A 21852-nucleotide genomic window follows, 5' to 3' on the forward strand; every position below is an offset into this window, starting at 1 on the left:
CCTTGCATGCAGTGCCTGGCTTCACAGTCGCCATCTCACTGGGTCTGCCAGCTGCCTGTGTGCTCGGGATACCTTACCCACCCGGGATGCATTACACGGTCAGTGCCACTGCTTTTCGTGCCGTGACCCCTCTCCACCCAGCTGCCCAACTCCGCCCCTCCTACTGGTCTGGATGAATGTGTATATTTTAATTCCTTGGTTGTCCTACTTCCATTCAGTTCAATTTTCTGTCAAATCTGGTTTTTATCTTGTTTCTAAATTGTTGTTGACCTTATTTTGGTTTTTCAAGGAGGCACAGTGTGCCTACCTACGCCTCCATCTTGGCCGGAAGTTCTATATATCTTTTAAGTTATTTAATAATTACAGTACTATTCAGATTTCCTATTTGTTTTTTTCTGTCTTGGCACATTGTGTTTTTCAAGGAATTTGTACATTTTCTCTAAATTGTCAAATTTGTTGGTTAAAGTTTATAGTATGCTTATTTTGTTGATGTTTGGCTAGAGACATCAATTTTATTAATCTTTTCAGAGAACCAACTCTTGGCTTTCTTGACTTTTTTCCTATTTAATATGGTTTATATTTCATTGATTTCTGTTCTTTATTATTTTGTTTCTAAAATTTACCTTCAGTTTGATTTGTTATTTTCTAGCTTCTTGTAACATTTTCAATCTTTTAAAAACAAATTTCTAAATTATACATATTAGAAAGTTGTAACTTTCCTACTAAGCATTGCTCTAGATGCATTCTGCAAGTTTTGATGTGTCATTTTTGTTTTCAGTCCTCTAATGCATTATTTCTAATATATTATGATTTCTTCTTTGAGCTGTGGATTCATTAGAGACATGTTGCTTAATTTCCAAACATCTGGGGATCTTCTAGTTAAATGTATTTACTGATTTCTAGTTTAGTTCCATTGTGGTCAAAGAACATACTCTATATGACTCCTGACCTTTGACAGTTGTTGACACTTGTTTAGCATATGGTCTGTTTTGTGTGCCCTTAAACAGAATATGTATTTTGTGGGTATCCTAAATATGTCATTTAGGTCAAGTATAATGTTCTATGTATGTCTGTAAGTTCAAGTTTGTTAATTATGTTGTTCAGTTCTTTTATGCCCTTACTGATTTCTTTGCCTGCTGTAATATTATTAATTGATATTTGTTAAAATCTCCAATTGCGATTGTGGCTTTCACTCCTTTTCTTTTCCTGTCAACTTTTGTTTTATGTATTTAAACTGTACTATCAGATACATACAAATTTAGAACTATACCTTTGTGTTGAATTGATTTCATTTAGCATGAAATATTCCTTTTTATCTGTCTTTATCTTCTTGCCCTCAAGTCTTCTTTGTATCTGATGTTAGTGTATACATGTTATAAAGGTTTATATTCTTTTGTTTTCAACCTTTTGTGTGTCTTTTTATTTATTTTAAAAGTTTTAATTTATTTAATTTTAAAGAGAGGGGAAGGGAGAGCAGAAGAGGGAGAGAAATATTAGTGTGTGGTTTCCTCTTGTGCACCCCCTACTGGGGACCTGGCCTGCAGTCCAGGCATGTGCCCTGACTGGGAATCAAACTGGCGACCCTTTGCTTCGTAGGCTGGCACTCAGTTCACTGAGCCACACCAGCCAGGGCTGCCTTTTGTACTATTGATGTTATATTTTACTGCCTCAGATATTTTAAAACCCTAAAAGACATTATTATTATTGTTTTACCAGTCAGTGTTCATTTCTGCTAATTACATAGTTAACCTTTCTTGTGCTCTTGTTTTATCCTGAAGTTCTTTGCCTCATTTGAGATAATTTTTTTCCTCTATTTTTGAGGTAATTTTTTTTTCATCTGTAAGAATTTCCTTTAGTATTTTGTGTAGCTCCAGTCTCCTATCAATGATTTATCTCCGATTTTTTTCTTTGTGTGTGTATGTGGGAAATAATCTTAGTTTTGCCTTCATTTTTACTGGGTATAGAATTTTAGATTGAACTTTTTTGCCCTAGCACTTTAATTTTTCTTTCAATTTTTTAAAATTTTATTTTATTTTTAAAATTTACTTTAGAGAGAGAGAAACATTGATTTGCTGTTTCACCTGTTCTTGAATGTTGCCCCTTGCATGTGTCCTTACTGGGGACCAAACCTGCAACCTTGACATACTGGGATGATACTCCAGGTAGCTGAGCTGCCCAGCTGGTCTTCCCTTGTACTTTTAGATGCATTTTGTTTTATTCTGTTTTGTTGTTGTTTATTTTTTATTTTTCAATTACATTTTACATTCACTATTATTTTGTATTAATACAAAATATTATTAATATTTTAATATTAATTAAAATATTAATATTTAATTAAAATATTAATATTTTAATATTAAGAATATAAATAGAGGGAGGGAGGAACAAGGAAGTGAGAGAGAAACATCAGTCGGTTCTCTCCTGTATGTGCTCCAACCAGGGATAGAATTCACAACCTGGGTATGTGCCTTGACCAGGAATCGAACCTGCAGCATTTCAGTGTACAGGACAATGTTTCAGTCAATTGAACAACCTGGCCAGGGCTGTGTGTGAATTCTTGATTCTGTGCAGGAAATATCTCACAACACCAGTCCAGGTGAGTTTAATAGTGTGTTTATTAAAACTGGGAACAGTGAAACAAAGGAAGGGCTTAGGGTAGAAGAAGCAGGAAGAGAGAGCCTAGGCGGTACTCTGCTTTGGCTCTCTAGAAACACTGTAGGAAAGAAGTGGGCCAAGGAAGGGCTGCTGTTAGCTCACTGAAAAGTTAGAGAGAGGGGCCTTGGACAGGTTCAGGGGGTAAGCCCAAGATGAGCTGCCGCTGTCCATTGCTACCCTGGTTGCAAATCTTCTGGGGATCCTGAGCGTTTAGGAGATGCACAGCTGTGAGGGAAGAAAGGTGTGAGTGTGGTCCAGAGAGAGCCCACTTGTTAAATTCTTAATGCCAGTTTAGTACTATGGATTCTATACCTCTGGTAAAAATTCCCCGCCTTTTCTTGAATATATTAATCATAATTATTTAAAAATTCTGTCAAATATGTGACTCACCTGTAGTTTTCTTTTTATTGTCTTCTCCTCCCTGTCTTCTTGTTTTGGCATTTTCGTTCTGTTTTAGCATGTTACAGTTTTTTATTGAATCTTGACATTGTGGATGAAAAATTCTAGAGGCTTTGGGTTTTTATATTCCTCAGGAGAGGGTTATGTTCCCCTCTGGCAGGCAAATAATTTTGGAAGATCACCTCAGTTTTGCCAAGATTGGGTTTTATGCTGTACCTTTGGATTTTAGTCACTTAGCCACTTTCTCCTGCTGGGTTTTATGGAGTTTCACTCTGTACATGCATAGTTTAAGTATCAACCAGAGAGTCTTACGATGAATTTGAACAGAACCTTTTTGGGGCTCATTTTTTCTTGGTTTCCTCCTTTCCAGAACTTATCCCTCAATCTCAGCCCCTTTGGCAACCCTAAATCTCTAGTTTCTTAGCTGAGCAAAACTGATGCTTTCAGCTTGGGTTCTCATGTGCTTCCTTTCTGTAAAGAATCTCAACTCCTTGCCCTGGCCATGTCACTCGGTTGGAGCACTGTCGTCCCACATACCCAAAGATTGTGGGTTTGATTCACAGTCAGGGCACATATCTGGGTTGTGGGCTCGATCCCTGGTCGGGAAGCCTACGAGAGGGAACCAATCACTGTGTCTCTCATATTGCTGTTTCTCTCTCTTTCACTTTGTCTCTCTCCCTGCTCCTTCCTCTCTCTCTAAAAAGCAATGAAAAAATGTCCTCAAGTAAGGATTTAAAAAAAAAAAGAAGAGCCGTGGCTGGTGTAGCTCAGTGGATTCAGCGCAGGCCTGCAAATCAAAAGGTTGCCAGTTCTATTCCCAGTCAGGGCACATGCCTGTGTTGCAGGCCAGGTCCCCAGTGGAGGGCTCACATCAAACCACACATTGATGTTTCTGTCTCTCTCTCTCTCTCTCTCTCTCTCTCTCTTTCCTTTCCCCTCTCTCTAAAAATAAATAAATAAAATCTTTTTTAAGAAGTATTTAAAAAAATCACAACTCCTCAAATTTTCTCTGTAGTGGTTGCTTTTCAGTGCCTTCAGATGGTTGTATATATTGTATTCACTTTTACATTGTTTATGTAGTTATATAGTTCTTTTTGGTAGAAGGTTTTTTTCTTAATTTTTAAATTGATTTATTATTATCTTTTTTTTTTTTTTTTTAGAGAGAGGAAGGGGAGGGAGGGAAAGAGAAACATTGATTTGTTGTTCCACTTATTTATGCATTCATTGGTTGATTCTTGTATGTACCCTGACCAGGGATTGAACCCACAACCTTGGTGTATTGGGTCAATCCTCTAACCAGCTGAGCTACCTGGCCATGGTAGGAAGGTTTTATCTGATAAAAAACACCCTGTTGTGGCCAGAACCAGAAGTCCTATGTGTGTTTTTGACAGGGATGTCAAGCGAAAGTTTTCATACATCAAAGCAACTTTGGTGATTTAGATATCACAGAAAGCACCCATTTTTTACTGACTTCATCCACTTTACAGTGTATTTAACTTTCACTTTTGTTGATGTATCACTAGATCTACTTCTCATCTTTTCCAGTCTGATCTTTATAGAGGCTTTTTTTTTTTAAATATTTTAATTTCAACTCTTTGGAATTCTTAGAGTCAGTGACACCCCAATATTTTAAATGTAAGATGAAAGATTAGTTCTAAAACAAAATAAGCTTTGAATTTTCTGTTCTCTTTTGGATTGTCTGTGCAATGTGTTGAATTTTGAATATATTACATTTTCCTTACAGACACATATTTTCTTTTTTTAATATAGCTTTCTCTTTTTTTTTTTTAAAGATTTTATTTATTTTTAGACAGGAAGGAGAGAGAGAAAAATATCAGTGTGTGGTTGCCTGTCTTGCGCTCCCTACTGGGGGCCTGGCCCACAACCCAGGCATGTGCCCTGACTAGGAATTGAACCACATGACCCTTTGGTTCTCAGCCCATGCTCAATCCACTGAGTTACACCAGCCAGGGCTATTTTCTAATACACTCATCATTAAAATCAGAAATCAGAGGAGATATATTTGTGTTGTAATTTAGACATTGTATTGTTTAATTCCACAGTAATTACTTTGATTTCATGTTTATAAGATAGCCATTTTAAATGGAATTACACTAACTCTGAAGATTTTTCCATGAAAAAATATTTCTTCAGTGAGTTTTATTTCCATTTTAATTTTATGATAATTTTTCTTCACAGTTCATGTAAATTATTTTTTTAATTTCAGTTTTTAGTACCTTTTTATTGGGGCTAAATGTTTTTCAGTGCACTGCATTTTTTTTTAAAGATTGTATTTATTTATTTTTAGAGAAAGGGGAAGGGAGGGAGGGAGAGGGAAAGAAACATCAGTGTGTGGTTGAATCTCACACACTCCCAACCAAGGACCTGGCCTACAATCCAGGCATACACTTCGACCAGGAATTGAACCATGAGCCCCTTGGTTTGCAGGCTGGCACTCAATCTGATGAACCACATCAGCCAGGGCTACTACATTTTTTTGTTTAAATAATTTTTTTTATCCTCATCGGAGGACACTTTTTCATTGCTTTTAGAGAGGAAGGGAGAAAGAGAGAGAGAGAGAGAGAGAGAGAGAGAGAGAAATATTAGTGTGAGAGAGAAACATCAATCAGTTGCCTTCTCATATCTGCACTAACTGGGGATCTAGCCTGCACCTTGGGTATATGCCCTGACCAGGAATCCAACCCCTGACCCTTCAGTCTAGGGGACGATGCTCCAGCCAACTGAGCCACCATGTGGCTAGGGCTGAACTGCATATTTTAAAGCATTGCTACCCAAAGTGTGCCCTGAGAACTAGTGGTAGTTTGAGAACTGTTTGTTTCTGCTTCAAACAGAATAATTTATGGAAACTCAGTAAAAGTTTAGAAATGTTAAACCATTTGACATTATAGCTACATTCTTATATAAGATTATGAGTCTGCAATGGGTTGGTCAAAAGCAAAATTAGTTGTTCCCTACAGATAGTTTGAGCAGCACTGTTTTTTTTTTTCTTCTTCTTAATTTTTAGAGATAGCAGAAAGGAGGGAGAGAGGGAGAAAACATCAATGTGTGGTTGCCTTGTGCGCTCCCCCTACTGGGGGCCTGACCTGCAACCCAGGCATGTGCCCTGGCTAGGAATCGAACCAGTGCCCTTTGCTTTGCGGTCTGGTGCTCAATCCACTGAGTCACAGTAGTCAGGGCTGAGAAGCACTGTTTTACAGGACAGTTTTGATTCCTCATCAACTATCTATATAAAGTTTTATAAGTCTTAGCTGCTTCCATTTTAAGTTTCCTTTTTTGAACTTTATATGAATTTTGGTCACACTGTAGATCTAAATTTTGTAAAGTTTTTGGGGGTTAATTTTTAGTTAATAAACTTGATTGTTTTGAGTATAGTATTAATAGTTTGAAATTTTCTTGTTTTTTTTTTCCAAACTTTTTTCCCTCTGGGTTCACTTAGCAATTAACAATGTTACTAAAAACATGATAGGATAGTAGTACAAAGCCGAATCCAAACTTCCTGACTTCCAGTCAAGATGGTGGTATAAACAAATAAAATATAATTTAAAAAAAGAAATGTATTATGCAGTACAATAATAAAGCTGTTTTTTTACTTAGTAAGAAACAAAAACAAACAAAAAACCTCCCTCAGTTGTCACATTTTTCTTGTTCCATGACTTCCAGGTCATTGTTAAAGTGCCAAAAAGATGAGGCAAAGGTGGATGGCAGCCCCTGGCTGGGCGGCTCAGTTGTTTGCAGTGTCATCCTGTACACCAAAAAGTTGTAGATTCGATCCCCCATCAGGGCACATGCAGAAGGCAGCTGCTTAATGTTTCTCTCGTACTGATGTTCTCTTTCTCCCTTCCTCTCTCTCTAAAATCAATAATTAAAAAAAATCCCTGCCTGAGAATTTAAAAAAAAAAAAAAGGTGCCTAGTAGAAGCCAAGAACTGACTAGATTGTCTACATGAGAAAGGATGTTTGAGGAAGGGGAGGAGCGAAGAGAGAAGATCCAAGAATGGTGAAGAGAGAGAACAGTTTTGGAGTTTATGGAGAAAGGGTTAAGTGAGATTAGAAAGGAGACTTTGGGAAAAGATTTATTTTCAAAGGTTTTTAAAATGTTTTGTTGTGTAATTCCCCTTTTGTGGCTTTTTTGAAAGATCGCTAGTAAAGGCCTTGGTCACTTTTTGATATTTTTGTAGTTTATGTTTCTTTTGCATCTATCACTTTGTTGGGATACACCTCACGTCAGGTTATTTCTGTTGAGGCTACATGAATGTAAGATGTGTATGTTTGAATTCTACCTTTTTATTGTTAAAAGTCATCAGAAAATCTTTCATACTATTAGAAACCATAGACATTTTTTACTTGTTCTTCCCCACATTCCTTAAAAAGACAGTTTTTAATGGCTCAGTTTCATTCCAGTATATGAATGCACCAATATTCAGTTAACCATTCCTTTAATGTTGGACATTTAGGTATTTGCCATGTCTTTGCTAAAATAACTACTGTTGAAATTAATAACTTGATTACCCATTCCCCCAGTCTCTGCATGTCTAATTATCTCGTTAAGAATTATTATTATTGGATCGAAAGTTATAAACATCAAATTCAAGTGCAAAAGCAATTGTTTGAAGTTACTAATGATTTTCACTGAGTAAATACTGCCAGGGAACATCTTGAAGGTCATAAAATCTTTTTAACAATGTCGACCGACTTGACATTAATCTTCTCTAATCCCTGGTGTTCAGACAGTAACTGACCAAAAGAATCAGAGAGATGAAAACCTCAATTTGGTGTTTCATGATAATCTATTTCAAGACTTACTAAATTCTGTCATTCAGGAAGTTTTTCTGGTTATGTCCTCCTTTCCAAAGAATAGAGATACTTTGTACCTTTTTTATTTGTATAATTCATAGTAGAGTTTTTAAAATTACTTTGTTCCTTGTTTTTCTCTTTTATCTACTGAATAGTATAATAATTATAATAAATTACATTTGTATAATGTTTCATTGGTTATACAGTACTTTGATATATATCATTTAACTTAATCTACATGGTTTCCTTGATGGGCCAAATCTGTATTTTACAAGAGAAAGAAATGAGATTCTATTGCCAAATACCCTGTTAAGTTGTACAACTGGGCCACAAACCCAGGGTTTTTGATGTATTATCTGGGCAATACAGAGTACTAATTGTGATTCTTGAGCTAGAGCACTTAGCTTCAAAACATGGCTATGTCATTACTAGCTCTTGGGAAAGTTTCTTATCTCTTTGCCTCAGTTTTTTCATCTGTGCATTGGGAAAAAGAATAGTCCCCATCTAATAAGGTCATTATGAGAAGTAAGTGAATTAATATATATAAAGTGTGTAGAAGACTGTCTGGCATAAAATAAATATTCAGTGAAAGTTAGCTATTATTAATTACTGTGACAGTTCTGCCACCTCCACCATTGCCACCACTACCACATCACAATCTTTGATTTCCAGAGCCAGGCAGCTGGCGGCATGTTTTTCTTTTACAGTGTTGCCTTTTGGGGTTAAGTTCCGGGAGCAATTATTCTGGAGATTCTAGTGAAGTTTTTGGTTTATTTGCAGAAGAGCAAGACATTGAAGAAAGTGAGAAAAGGCAGAAAAAGAAAAAAGGTACCAAACGGAAACGAGATGGGAGGGGTCAAGAAGAAGGGACTTTGGCTTATGACCCGAAACTGGATGATATGCTTGACCGAACCTTAGAGGATGGTGCTAAGCAGCACAATCTGACAGCCGTCAATGTACGAAACATCCTTCACGTGAGTAATGCTGGAACAGCTATGTAATTGGAACAGAAATTTTTCAGGGAAAGCAATAAAAGTACTCAGAAAATTCTTGACTTGCGATATATAAATTATTAATTTTGTGAGTTGCCTATGGCAGAACATTTTACATTTCAAGATAACTTTCTTTTTACACTCAGCATGAGTTTAAAATCTAAACACATGTTAAAGAAGAGCTTAACTGGGAAGATAAACAGTTCCTCTGTTTTCTTCCACTGATTTGATTGTTTACTGTGTTACGTATGAGATTCGAAGATGAAAATGTTCACATTGGATTTACTCTTTTGTGGGTTAATATGCCTGAAAAGATGTCCAGTTAACAGTACTTTGCACATATGCAGATACTGTTATTTGATATGTGGTAACACAGTTATTTACAAAGCCTTTGTTGTTTGTTACTGTTTCTCTTAAGCGTATAGTAACCTCAGAATCTCTTTTAATGAGAGCCATTCCTATTCCCTGTAGCAGCTAATAAGATTAGTCCATTTGCTGCTACATTGCTTGACGCTGTGTGTTTTGTCCAAAACTTGCTTCTTTGCTTTTCGTTGCCTTGCATTACTCTAGTCTGAAGCTGTTTAAATATCTAGTTCTTATTTGTCTTTACATATGTCTAGCAGAATTACAGAGAGATGAATATTATTTAGATGGCACATCTTTGTTGCATAATGTGAAATTTCATCTTTCTCCAGGAAGTAATTACAAATGAACATGTGGTAGCGATGATGAAAGCAGCCATCAGCGAGACGGAAGATATGCCAATGTTTGTGAGTAGTTTGTCAAATTTTTAATGTCATAGACCAGAGCTACCTGTCAGCTGGATAAGTGTAGGAGGCCACTGTAAATAGTTTGACAGTAGGGGGTAAAGTTAGCATCTCAAAACCCAAAAATCACATGATGATTTTTATTGTCTCTTTTCTTCTCATTTTTCCCTCTTTAGGAGCCCAAAATGACACGCTCTAAACTTAAGGAAGTGGTGGAAAAAGGAGTGGTGGGTGTTCTGTTTTTTCTTTATTGTTTATTTAGGTTGGTAAATAGGATATAATTGCAGGTTATTTGTAGGGGGAAATATAGGAAAAATTTAAAGTGGTTTGGATTTGCTTTCTTAAAGATTTGTAAAAGATAAGTAAAGACAGAATATATAAAATGATTATCATAGTTTATTTTTATTTTAGTTGATGTGGAAATACTGATTTTTTGGAAGTACTAGATAGAGAATCATTTAGAATTGTTGAAAGCAATGAGAGAGTTTTTCTATTCATGTTGTATGTGGTAGTGTTTAAAGTAGGATTTTTCAGAGTGTGTCCCAGGAACCATGAGCATCAAGATTACCCAAGTGTGGGTTCCCAGGAGTGCTTATTAAAAATGAACATTCTTGGGCTCACCTCAGACCTAGAAATGGGGACCCATGGGTAGGGCCTGGGAATGTTTATTGTTGAAAACATACTAGTTCTGTTCTGGCTAGTGTGGCTCAGTGGATTGATTGCCAGAGCCTGGAAACCAAAGGGTCACTGGTTAAATTCCCAGTCAGGGTGCATGCCTGGGTTGCGGGCCAGGTCCCTCGTTGGGGGCATGTGAGAGGCAACCACACATTGATGATTCTCTCCTTCTCTTTCTCCCTAAATAGGGAGGGGAACCTCTCTAAAAATAAATAAATAAAATATTGTTTTAAAAAAAAGAAGAAAACATACTGGTTCTTTTTTTTTTAAGGTTTTTAAAAAGATTTTATTATTTATGTATTTTTAGACAGAGGGGAAGGGAGAGAGAGACATCAATGTGTGGTTGCCTCTGGTGCGCCTCCTAATGGAGACCTGGCCCACAACCCAGGCATGTACCCTGACTGGGAATTGAACTGGCGACCTTTTAGTTTGCAGGTTGGCACTCAATCCACTGAGCCACACCAGCCAGGGCTAAAGATTTTATTATTTATTTATTTTTAGGGAGGAAGAGAGGGAGAAAAAACACTGATCAGCTCCCTCCCGCATACCCCCAACCAGGGTCCTGACCTGAAACCCAGGCATGGACCCTAACCAGGAATCAAACTGGCAGCCTCTCAGTTTGCAGGCCGGCACTCAATCTACTAAGCCACACCAGCCAGGGCCATACTAGTTTGTTCTTTTGCACACTCAAATTATGAGAACCAGTTGAAGACTTCTGAAGTATTTTGGTACAGCAAGGTCTTTGATGCTTGAAACCAAGTTACACAGCAAGGTCTTTGATGCTTGAAACCAGGTTACATCCTGATTAACAATAACCACTTGTCCAATTTGTACTTAGCTTCTGTGATAGTGCAGGGGATAGTTCTGAGGGAGTCCATTCTGTCTCTGATAGTAAGGAAGGTGACCCAAAATGCTATTATAATTTTTGTCTCATTCTCTGGTTCAGTTCCTTGCAACCCTGTACAAGAAATGTATGTTCCTCTTCCACATGACCTTTCCTCTATTTGAAGAAATCTAGTATGTCTTCTTGTAACATTCTTTTCTTACTAAATATCCTCCAATTTTTTATTAGTCCTTGTGTGACAATTCTTTGTATAGCTTTATAGACACCCTTTTCTTCTTCATGTGCCTAGTTTGTCTGTATCCTTTAAAAGTATGCCAGTAGTGGAATCTACTGCTCCAGATGTAAGTTAACTACTACAGATGAAGGTTAGGTTATCCCCTCAGTGTTCCAGACACCATATTTCTCTCTTAAAAAAAAAAAATTTGCCTGGCTGGCATAGCTCAGTGGATTGAGCGCAGGCTGCGAACCAAAGTGTCACAGGTTCGATTCCCAGTCAGGGTACATGCCTGGATTGCAGGCCATGACCCCCAGCAACCGCACATTGATGTTTCTCTCTCTGTCTCTTTCTCCCTCCCTTCCCTCTCTAAAAATAAATAAATAAAATCTTTATAAAAAATTGATCGATTTTATTTATTTCCATTTCAATTTTATTTTATTTATTTACTTAGGGGAAGGGAGGGAGAAAGAGGGAAAAAAATATCAATGTGCAAGAGATTCAGTTGCCCCTTGAATACTCCCAAGTGGGGACCTAGCCCACAACTGGGGCATGTACCCTGACTGGGAATCAAACTGGTGACCTTTCAGTTCACAAGCCGGTGCTCAGTCCACTGAGTCACAGCAGCCAGGGCTTATTTTTTGATTTTAGATAAAGAGAGGAAGAGAGGAGGAGAGAGAAACGTTGATTTGCTGTTCCACTTATTTATATATTCATTGGTAGTTTCTTAGATGTGCCCTGACCGAGGATCAAACATGCAATTGGCATATCCAGACAATGCACCAGTCAACTGAGCTACTCGACCAGGGCCCCAGATTTCTCTGAATATAGCCTGAGTTTGCACTGGCTGGGGTTTTTTTTGTTTGTTTGTTTGTGTGTTTTTTTTGACAGCCACATCATATTTTTTAGTTTAGTTAATCGACTAACCTTGGTTGCGTAAAGTGAAATGTCACCTTTCTGCAGGAAATTACACAAATGAATATGTAGTAGCGATGATGAAAGCAGCCATCACTGGGACAGAAGTGTATGAATTCTGCCTGACACATAGAGTATAATTAACATTAACTCCATGTTTGATTTGGAATAAAAGACCAAGGAGACCTGAGTCAGGCTCTGAATTATGTTTATCAACCATGAATACAGGTGTAGAGAAGTTGAACAACCCAAGACTGTAGTTTATTACTTTATGTGGAAGAACAGGATTAGAGTCCCTATTGCTTCTTTTTAGATTTTGACTTTTTAAAATTCTCATCCTAGGGTATGTTTATTGATTTTAGGGAGAGAGAGAGAGAAACAAAGATGTGAGAGAGAAATGTCAGTTGGTTGCTTCCCATATATACCCCAAACCTGGGAATTGAACCCATCCATAACCTAGCTATGTGCCCTGACTGGGAATCGAACCTTAAGACCTTCTGGTATACGGGATGGTACTCCAACCAATTGAGCCACCTGGCCAGGGCCCTCTTGCTTCTTAATGCTCAATAGACTGACTCCAGTGTACTTCCAGATGCTGCCTTGCCTTCCTAATGGATTTGACAGTAGGGAAACTGATTGATTCAGAAACAAACATGGGAAGGGTGTGGACCTGAATCACATCATCCCCTTTACATTGTACAGGCCTAGCTACACAGAGCTGGATAAGTGGCCAGAATGTGGTGGGGCTAAGGAAATGTGGAAAACCTGAGGTTCCTTTTAGAGACAGACCTAGTGCCTGTTGGGTTTTGTTCATAAGGTGATTTTGATTGGGTCATAAGTTAATGGTCAAGAAATTATACACTCCAATCAATGGTACTTTGTCAGTATGATGTAGGAGTGTTAGAAAATTGTTTAAAAGACTTTCCTTCCTAACTCTGCTGTTTAAAGACACATGCAAAAAGTTGAAATAATTGTAGTGAATCTGTATTCCATCTACATTTAACAATTGTAAAATTTTACCATATTTGCTTCATGAATCTCTATTATATCTATCTGTTGTTTTTTTCTGTATTATTTGAAAATAAGTTGTGGACAACTTGACACTTCACCCCTAAATCCTTCCATAATAACTATTTATGGCTGGCTTTTTGGAGACATAATTAGGGTAGATTTATGTAATTAAGTATAAAAAATACTGATGTCAAAAGGCCACTATCACCTGTAATATTGTAGTTTACAAGTAATTTTCACGTTCATTATTCCATGTGAACCTGAGCTGTGCTATAAAGTAGGCAAGACAGAAACAGACTCTTACTAGGTTTAAGGCAGAAATCTCTCCTTTCTTTTGTCAAGCTCTGATAAATACAGCAGTTGAGAGTATACCCTCAGGGATAATCAGTACTCTTAGCTTAGTGCAGCTCCGTGGTAGGTATGGCTCTACATGATGGCAAAGAGGAAGTAAAAATGTGAGGGCAAAGAGGAAGTAAAAATGAAAAACAGTTTATTTCAGATAAGAGAACTTAATAATTATATTCTTTGTTGGTAGGTAATTCCAACATGGAATATTTCACCAATTAAGAAGGCCAATGAAATTAAGGTAAACTTGGAAGAGGTAATTCTTATTCTTTTCCAGAAAGAATTCATCAGTTTTGAAACCTAAGTACTTTCTATTTGTTAACATTATGGGGACTTTTAATTTAAGTTTTTAAAATTCCAGCTTTAATTTTTTTATTTTGTTACTCCTAGGTTTGACTTTCTTGCTAGGCATGTCTTTAAACCCTACTTGTTGCTACCTGCTTTAGCTCATTGTGCGCTTCAGATTTTTTTTTTCCTGCTCTGCCTTTCCCCCTTTATTTTCCCCATACATACAATTTATGTTTCCTATTTACCCCATTTCTCTCTGCAATGGTATTTATGAAGCCGCCTCAGTTCGTGGATATCAACCTTGAAGAAGATGACTCCTCAGATGAAGAGTACCAGCCAGATGATGAAGAAGAAGACGAGACCGCTGAAGAGGTCAGTGGTGACGCTTGTGTTAGTTGATAGTACAGGGAAAATTGGCTCAATAAGGCAGAGTGCATTTTGCTTCATTAGTAAGATCACCTGTTCTTTAAAAAAAATTTTTTTTTTACTTATTTATTTTTAGAGAGAGGGGAAGAGAGGGAGAAAGAGAGGGAGAGACACATCAATCAGTTGCCTCTTGCCCACCCCCAACTGGGGACCTGGCCCGAATCCCAGGCATGTGCTCTGACTGGGAATTGATCTGGCAACCTTTCCTTTCACTTTGCAGGCCAGCGCTCAGTACATTGAGCCACAATAGCCAGGGCATCACCTGTTCTTTTTTATACTCATTGTTTGCACAAATACAAGACTGTGAAGTGTTTTCTCTTCACACTCTTAATTTTTCACATCTTGTATTATGAAATATAACACATATAACATACAGAACTGTACATAGAATAAAAATAAAAATACACAGCTTAATTATGAAGCCATTTCTCATGAAATTTCTTGAGTCATTAAATATAACCTTGCCAGGATACCCCTTATTTGCCCTTCCTAATTATAATCATTTCTGTACCCTAAAGATAACTACTATCCTGACTTTTTGATAATTACTTCCTGTTTTTTCTTTATAGTTATATCACCTAAATGTGCAGCTCTACACAGTGTAGTTCAATTTTTTACTGTTTTCGAACCTTATATAAATGGACCCATAGTGTATGTATTCGTTTGTATGTGTGTGTGCAACATTAATCCTTTGAGATACTGTTACTTGTAGCTATAGTTAATATTCATTTTTGTGTAATGTTATATTTTTAATGTACTTTTTTAATTGTTAGTAAAAGGATTTTAAATGAATGCCTTACAATTTTACAAAGTTTGCGTTGCTGATGAGCGCAGTGATGTGACACCTTCAGAATATTAAGCTTCTATTTACATTGTATTTTCCTTTACTCTGACTGAGTGACTGATATTTTGTGGTTCATTCTCTTGAAGTATTTGAGCCTCAGTGGAATAAGGTAGAGGCATAAATATAAAAGTGAACTGGATTTGTTTTGTAGAGTTTATTGGAAAGTGATGTTGAAAGCACTGCTTCATCTCCACGTGGAGCAAAGAAATCCAGACTGAGACAGTCTTCCGAGATGACTGAAACAGATGAAGAGAGTGTCGTATTATCAGAGGTGAATCTGCATCATAAAGAAGAGATAAGTTATAACTGTATAAATAGATTATTTATCCATGGTGATTGTGAGCTATTACCCTTTGCCAAATATGAATCAAGATCAGTAATCATGCCACTATCTTCCTAGTATTTTTGACTGGTTATAACTGTTCAGATTTCAAAGTCTCTTAAGTCAATGAACATTTAAGAAAAAGCTGAACTCAGTGATAGAGAGAGAGCTTTTCTGAGTTCTCATTAAGGGACCAAATATGAGTGGTTAGCAGAGTTCCTTTTCTTTTGTCTTTTTCATACCTCTCCTAATATTGTCCTAAAGCCATTTTTATTAGATTTCCCACTTTTGGTAACCTAAGTAGCATCCTGTTGGCTTCATTGGAAATTACATGAAACCTAATTAGATTAATATACTTGACAGAGTCTTTGTTTTCATATGCCTCTCTCTCCCCGCTTTTTTCCCATGTATTTTTTAATGTGCTTGCATCTTTTAATCAGGCTGAGAAAGTCGCCACACCTGCCATCAGGCACATCAGTGCTGAGGTAGTGCCCATGGGGCCCCCACCCCCGCCAAAACCCAAGCAGACCAGGGATAGTACTTTCATGGAGAAGTTGCATGCTGTGGATGAGGAACTGGCTTCCAGTCCGGTCTGCATGGATTCTTTCCAGGTAAACATAATTCTAAATTGCTGAGAAAGTCAAATTGAATCATTTAGTAGTTGTTCAGGTTGGGAAGGGGGAAGGGAAGATACTAAATTCTGTTATAATAAGTAACAGTCATGAAATTTTGGGTCTGTGATACTTTATTTGGTTTGTGCTATTTTATTGTGAGAATGGAGACTCCTAAGGAAGAGGTAAGGTATGTGAAGAGCATTTTTAAATGCGGAACATAGGAACCACCACAGCCAGATTCCCCCTGGACTAGCCTTTCCCACAACTGCCGGTTTTCTCTCTCTTTCTCACTCTCTGCACATAAGTATTTTTTCCTGAGTCACTTGAGAGCATGTGGCGGTTGTGATGCTGTGTTTGACTCCTAAATACTTCGATGTGTATTTCGTAAAAATTAGGGCGTTCAGTTAGGCAAATAAAGACACAGAAATGTAATCTAATCTATTAAAGGTCTAGTTTAGATTTTACCATTTGTCCTACTAATGTCCTTTATAGAAAAATACTTTTTTTTCCCCTCACACAGGAGCCAATCTAGAATTATGTCTTGTATTTAGTTATCTTGCTTCTTAGTCTTTTCTGTCTTTCATAGCTTTGACATTTTTTAAACTGTATAGACCAGTTATTTTATAGAAATGTACCTCAGTTTTGGTTTTTCTGATATATCGTCATAATAGGATTCAGATTATACACTTTTGGCACAAATACCATGGCAGCAATGTGTCCTTTTTAGTACAGTACATCGTATCAGGAGGCACATCACACCTCTCATGTTAATTTTTTACCACGTTTCAGGTGGTGACTGCTTGATTTTCTCACTGTAAAATAATCACTTTTCCATTTTTAAATTAATGAGTATGTTTTTTATGAGGATATACTTTGAGGACAAACATCTTTTTACCCTGTGGTTTTATAATCCATTACTTATTCTTGCTTGAAATAATCATTACCATGATCATTATCAAATGATGACTTTCTAAATTTCATCATTTTGCCAGTTTTTAATATTCTGAATTTTCCCCACCAGTCTTATAGGTCAGTGGAAAATGTGTCTGTCCTAAAATTTAAAAACAATATTAAATGGAATCGCTCTCAAAAGTTATTAAATTTAATCACCTTGCTTTGGAGTGACTGAGTAGTTGTGTTGGGGGCAGTAGTGTTTTATATAACCATTTATTCATACACATACTTAATGATTGAAGTTGGGGAATAACAGTGTATAAGAAAGAAAATATCCTTCTTTGGACCTTGCAGTCTTGTTGGGGGGAGAGGGACCATAAACACATAAATCATTTCACACAGTGGTAAGTGCTGGGAACTAAGTGAAAACAAGGAAAGGAGGTAGTGCCTGTGAGAGTACTTTACATAGCATGGTGAAGAAAAGCCTCTTGAAGAGGTGGTATTTGAGCTGAGATCTGAATGAGAAGGAGCCAGGGATCTGAAAGATCTGGGGGGAAAGGGTCATTCAGAGGAAGTAGCACATTCAGAGTTCCTTGTGTGAACAGTCTTAGTGTAGTCAAGGGATAAAAACTAGCTGCCCCACAGGGATCATGGGAAGTAGTAGTAGGAGTGGGATCAGAGAGCTAAGCAAGAATGGGAGATCGTGAGGGTTTTGGAAAACCATGATAAAGAATTTAGATTTTATTTTAATATTTAGAAAAGCTTTTTGTGGTATTTTATTGTTTTAAATAATGTTTTATTTTTCAATTACAGTTGACATACAGTATTATATTAGTTATAGGTATATAACGCACTGATTAGACATTTATATAACTTATGAAGTGATCACCCCAGTAAATCTAGCACCCACCTGGTACCATATTAGTTATTACAATATTGTTGACTATGTTCCCTTTGCTGAATGAGTTTTACATCCCCGTGACTATTCTGTAACTGCCCATTTGTACCCCTTAATCCCTTCATCTTTTCCACCATTCCATGCAATCGCCCTCCCATCTGGCAAGTATCAAAATGTTTTCTGTGTCTATGATTCTGTTTCTGGTATGCTTGTTCATTTATTGTGCTTTTGCTTTTTAGATTGTACATATAAATGCAATCATATGGCATTTGTTTTTCTCTAACTTATTTCACTCAGCAAAATCATGTCCACCCATGTTGTTGCAGATGTCAAGATTTCATTCTTTCTTTCGGCTGAGCCATATTTCATTGTATGTGTGTACCACTCCTCCTTTATCCATTTATCTATTAATAAACACTTAGGTTGCTTCCATGTCTTGGGTATCCTAAATAATACTGTAATGAACATATGGATGCATATGTCTTCTTAAACTTGATCTTAGCCAAAAGGCTGAGAAGTGATGCATGTATCTTTTTGATTTAGTGATTTAGGTTTCTTCAGATAAATACCCAGAAGTGGATTTGCTGGGTCTTTCATTGTCTTGTTATATAGCCTTTGTTTGAAAGTAAGTTTTGTCTGGTATAAGTATTGCCACCCCAGCTTTTTGTGTGTGTGTGTGTGTGTGTGTGTGTGTTTTCATTTTCATGAAATAACTTTTTCCATCACTTCACTTTTCAGTCTGTATGTCTTTCAATCTGAAATGAGTCTCTTGTAGACAGCGTGTGCAAAGGTCTTGATTTTTTTTTTTTAATCCATTCAGCCTCCATGTGTCTTTTGATTGGAACATTTAATCCATTTGTATTTAAAGTATTGTTGATAGACCCTGGCCAGGAGCTCAGTTGAATAGAGCATCATCTGCACACCCCAAAGTTGCCGGTTTGATCTCTGGTTAGGCCACATACAAGAAGCAACTAATGAATGCATAAAATAAATGGAACAATAAATCGATGTTTCCTTCTCTCTCCCTTCTCCTTTCCTGTCTCTCTCTAAAATCAATAAATAAAAAATTAAAGTAATTGTTAATAGATATGTATTTATTGTCATTTTATTATTCATATTCAGGTTGTTCTCAAAGACGGTTATTCTGTAGGGTTTTTTTTTTTAGATTTTTTTCTTTATTTTTAGAGTGAGGGGAAGAGAGGGAGAAAGAGAGGGAGAAAAACATCGATCAGTTACTTCTTGCATGCACCTTGTCCAGGACTGAACTCACAACCCAGGCATGTGCCCTGACTAGGAATTGAACCAGTGACCCTTGCTTTGTGATATGATGCCCAACAGTGCTAAACCAGTCAGAGTAGAACACAGAGGATTTGTAGAGTAGTGAAAGGATTCTTTATGATAGTGTTATGGTTGCTACAGGCGTCCAAACCCACAGAATATACAGCACTGATAGTAAGCCCTAATGTAAACTAGGGACCTGGCCCACAACCCAGGCATATGTACTGACTGGGAATCAAACCTCGAACCATCAGCATTTGAGCCGGCACTCAGTCCACTGAGCCACATCAGCCAAGACTGTTCAATAGTTTAGTTGTAATTTTGATATGGTTGTAGGAGTATGCCAATACTGCATTTATATACGTTGCTATCTTTACCATATGGCCTTTTGGTGATATTTTCTGACCGATGTTAAGAATTTCCTTTTGATTAGGGTATAGTAGAGCCCGAGAGGACACTGATCTGTTAGGAGTTGCTGTAGTAGTCTAGGGAGGACTTTCTAAATTGATCTGCAGATCCAGTACAATTTCTCTCTAAATTTCAGTTGCTCTTTTTTTTATAGGAAATGGAAGTGTATCCTAAAATTCGTATGGAAATGAAAGGGGCCAGAATAGCCAAAACCGTCTTTTAAAAGAACAGAGTTGGAAGTTTGTACTTCCCTATTTCAAAAGTTATTACAAAGTTACAGTTATCAAGACAGTCAAGTACTGGCGGAGAACAGACATATTAGATGGAATAGAATTCAGAGTCCAAAAATAAACTGTTACAGTGGTCAGTTGATCTTTGACAAGTGTGCCAAGACTGATTAATGAAGAAAGAGGAGTCTTTTCAAGAAATGGTACTGAGACAACTGGAGATCCACATACAGAAGTATAAAGTCAGACTTTTATCTACACCGCATGCAACAGTTAACTCAGACTAGATCATTGACCCAAATTTTAGAGCTAAAACTATAAAGTCTTAGAAAAAAACATAACAGTAAATCTTTGTAATTTTTGATTAGGCAGTGATTTCTAAAATCAAAAGCAAAAGTGACAAAAGAGAAAATAGATACATTGGGCTCAGCAAAATTAAAAACTTTGTGCCTCAAAGGGTACCATCACAAAAGTGAAGGCAACCCACAGAATGAGAAAATAACTGCAAATCACATATCTGAGAAGGGAGTTGTATCCATAATGTATAATGAACTCTAATAATTCAACAATAAGAAGACAACCCGATTAAAAACTGGGACAAGAAGGGAGGGGTTTGAGGGGCATGACTGAAAAAGGGAAAGGGGTTCAGCTGTACAAATTGCCAGTTGTTAAAACAGGGGTTGTAAAGTACAGCATAGGGAGTACAGTCAACAATATTTTAATAACTATGTGTGGTGTCAGATGGGTACTTGACTTTTTGAAGTGGTCACTTTGTAAGTTATATGAATATCTAATGACTATATCATATCCCCAAAGCTAATGTACTGTATGTCAACTATAATTGAAAAAGTAAAAAAAATGTTCAGTGGGCAAAGGATATGAATAGACATTTCTGCACAGAAGATGTACAAATGGCCAAGAAGCACATGAAAAGATACTCAATATTGTTAGTCGTTAGGAAAGTGCAAATCAACACTATGATGAGACACCACTTCATACCCACTAGGACTGCTGTAATTAAAAAAAGATGTCCAATAGCAAGTGTGGTAAAGATGTGGAGAAAAGTGGAACTCCCTAGGAACGTGAAATGATGCAGCTTCTTTGGAAAACGGTTTGGTGGTTTCTCAAAAAGCTAAACATAGCCCTGGCTGGTGTGGCTCAGTGGATTGAGCACCAGCCTGCAAACCAAAGGGTCACAGGCTCAATTGCAAGTCAGAGCACATGCCTGGGTTGTGGGCCAGGTCCCCAGTTGGGGGTGTGTGAGAGGCAACCACACACTGATGTTTCTGTCCTTCTCTTTCTCCTTCCCTTCCCCTCTGTCCAAAATAAAGAAAGAAAAGTCTTAAAAAAGTTAAACAGTTACCATATGACCCAGAAGTTCCTTTTCAGAAGAATTGAAAACATGTAAAAATGTGTACACAAATGTTAATAACATCATTATTCATAATAGCCCCAAAGTGGAAACAATTCAAATTTTCATCAATTAACAAATGAATAAACCAAAAGTTTATATATAATGGAGTATTATTGTACAATTAAAAGGACAGAGTATCTATACGTACTAAAAAACTGGATAAACTTTGAAAATATTATGCTTAAATAAAAAAAAGCCAGAGACGAAAAGGCACACATTATATAATTCCACTTATATGAAATATCCAGCATAAGCAAATCTATAGAGATGGAAAGTAGGTTAGTTATCAGTGGTTATGAGGGTGAAACTGGGGTTGGGAGTGGCTGTTAATGGAAATGGGAGTTCTTTTGGGGGTGAAGAAAATGTTCTGGAATTAGTGTCGATGGTCACACAACTCTGTGAATATAGAGTAAATAGTATAGAATAAATAGTAAGATTCACTCAATTTTACACTTAAAAATTGAATTTTATGATATGTAAATTAGAGCTTAATAAAGCTGTTATAAATGTCCCTGAAATGTGGATCTTAAAGTTGATGTCATTGTCCTTAAAGTTTCTCAAAGAGTAATAAATCCAAATTGTTTAGAGAAGAGACTTTGGTGTTTTTA

At 36.9% G+C, this 21852-nt stretch overlaps 1 protein-coding gene across 5 annotated transcripts in view; it reads left to right on the forward strand.

The window, feature by feature from the left end:
- GON4L (gon-4 like) overlaps positions 1–21852 on the forward strand; it is an 83329-nt gene that overhangs the window by 21055 nt on the left and 40422 nt on the right. For 4 of the 5 annotated variants that reach the window (XM_045861740.1, XM_045861741.1, XM_045861739.1 and 1 more), the window contains exons 4-10: positions 8649–8842; positions 9556–9630; positions 9804–9854; positions 13822–13887; positions 14196–14291; positions 15341–15460; positions 15952–16122. In XM_045861740.1, coding sequence (XP_045717696.1) covers positions 8649–8842; positions 9556–9630; positions 9804–9854; positions 13822–13887; positions 14196–14291; positions 15341–15460; positions 15952–16122 — 773 coding nt within the window. The remainder of the gene's footprint in view (positions 1–8648; positions 8843–9555; positions 9631–9803; positions 9855–13821; positions 13888–14195; positions 14292–15340; positions 15461–15951; positions 16123–21852) is intronic. The other variant, XM_045861742.1, reaches the window with a different exon arrangement.

Source organism: Phyllostomus hastatus, unplaced genomic scaffold (genome assembly GCF_019186645.2).
Source record: "Phyllostomus hastatus isolate PE091 unplaced genomic scaffold, TTU_PhHast_1.1 phas_scaffold_216, whole genome shotgun sequence".
Taxonomy (NCBI): domain Eukaryota; kingdom Metazoa; phylum Chordata; class Mammalia; order Chiroptera; family Phyllostomidae; genus Phyllostomus; species Phyllostomus hastatus.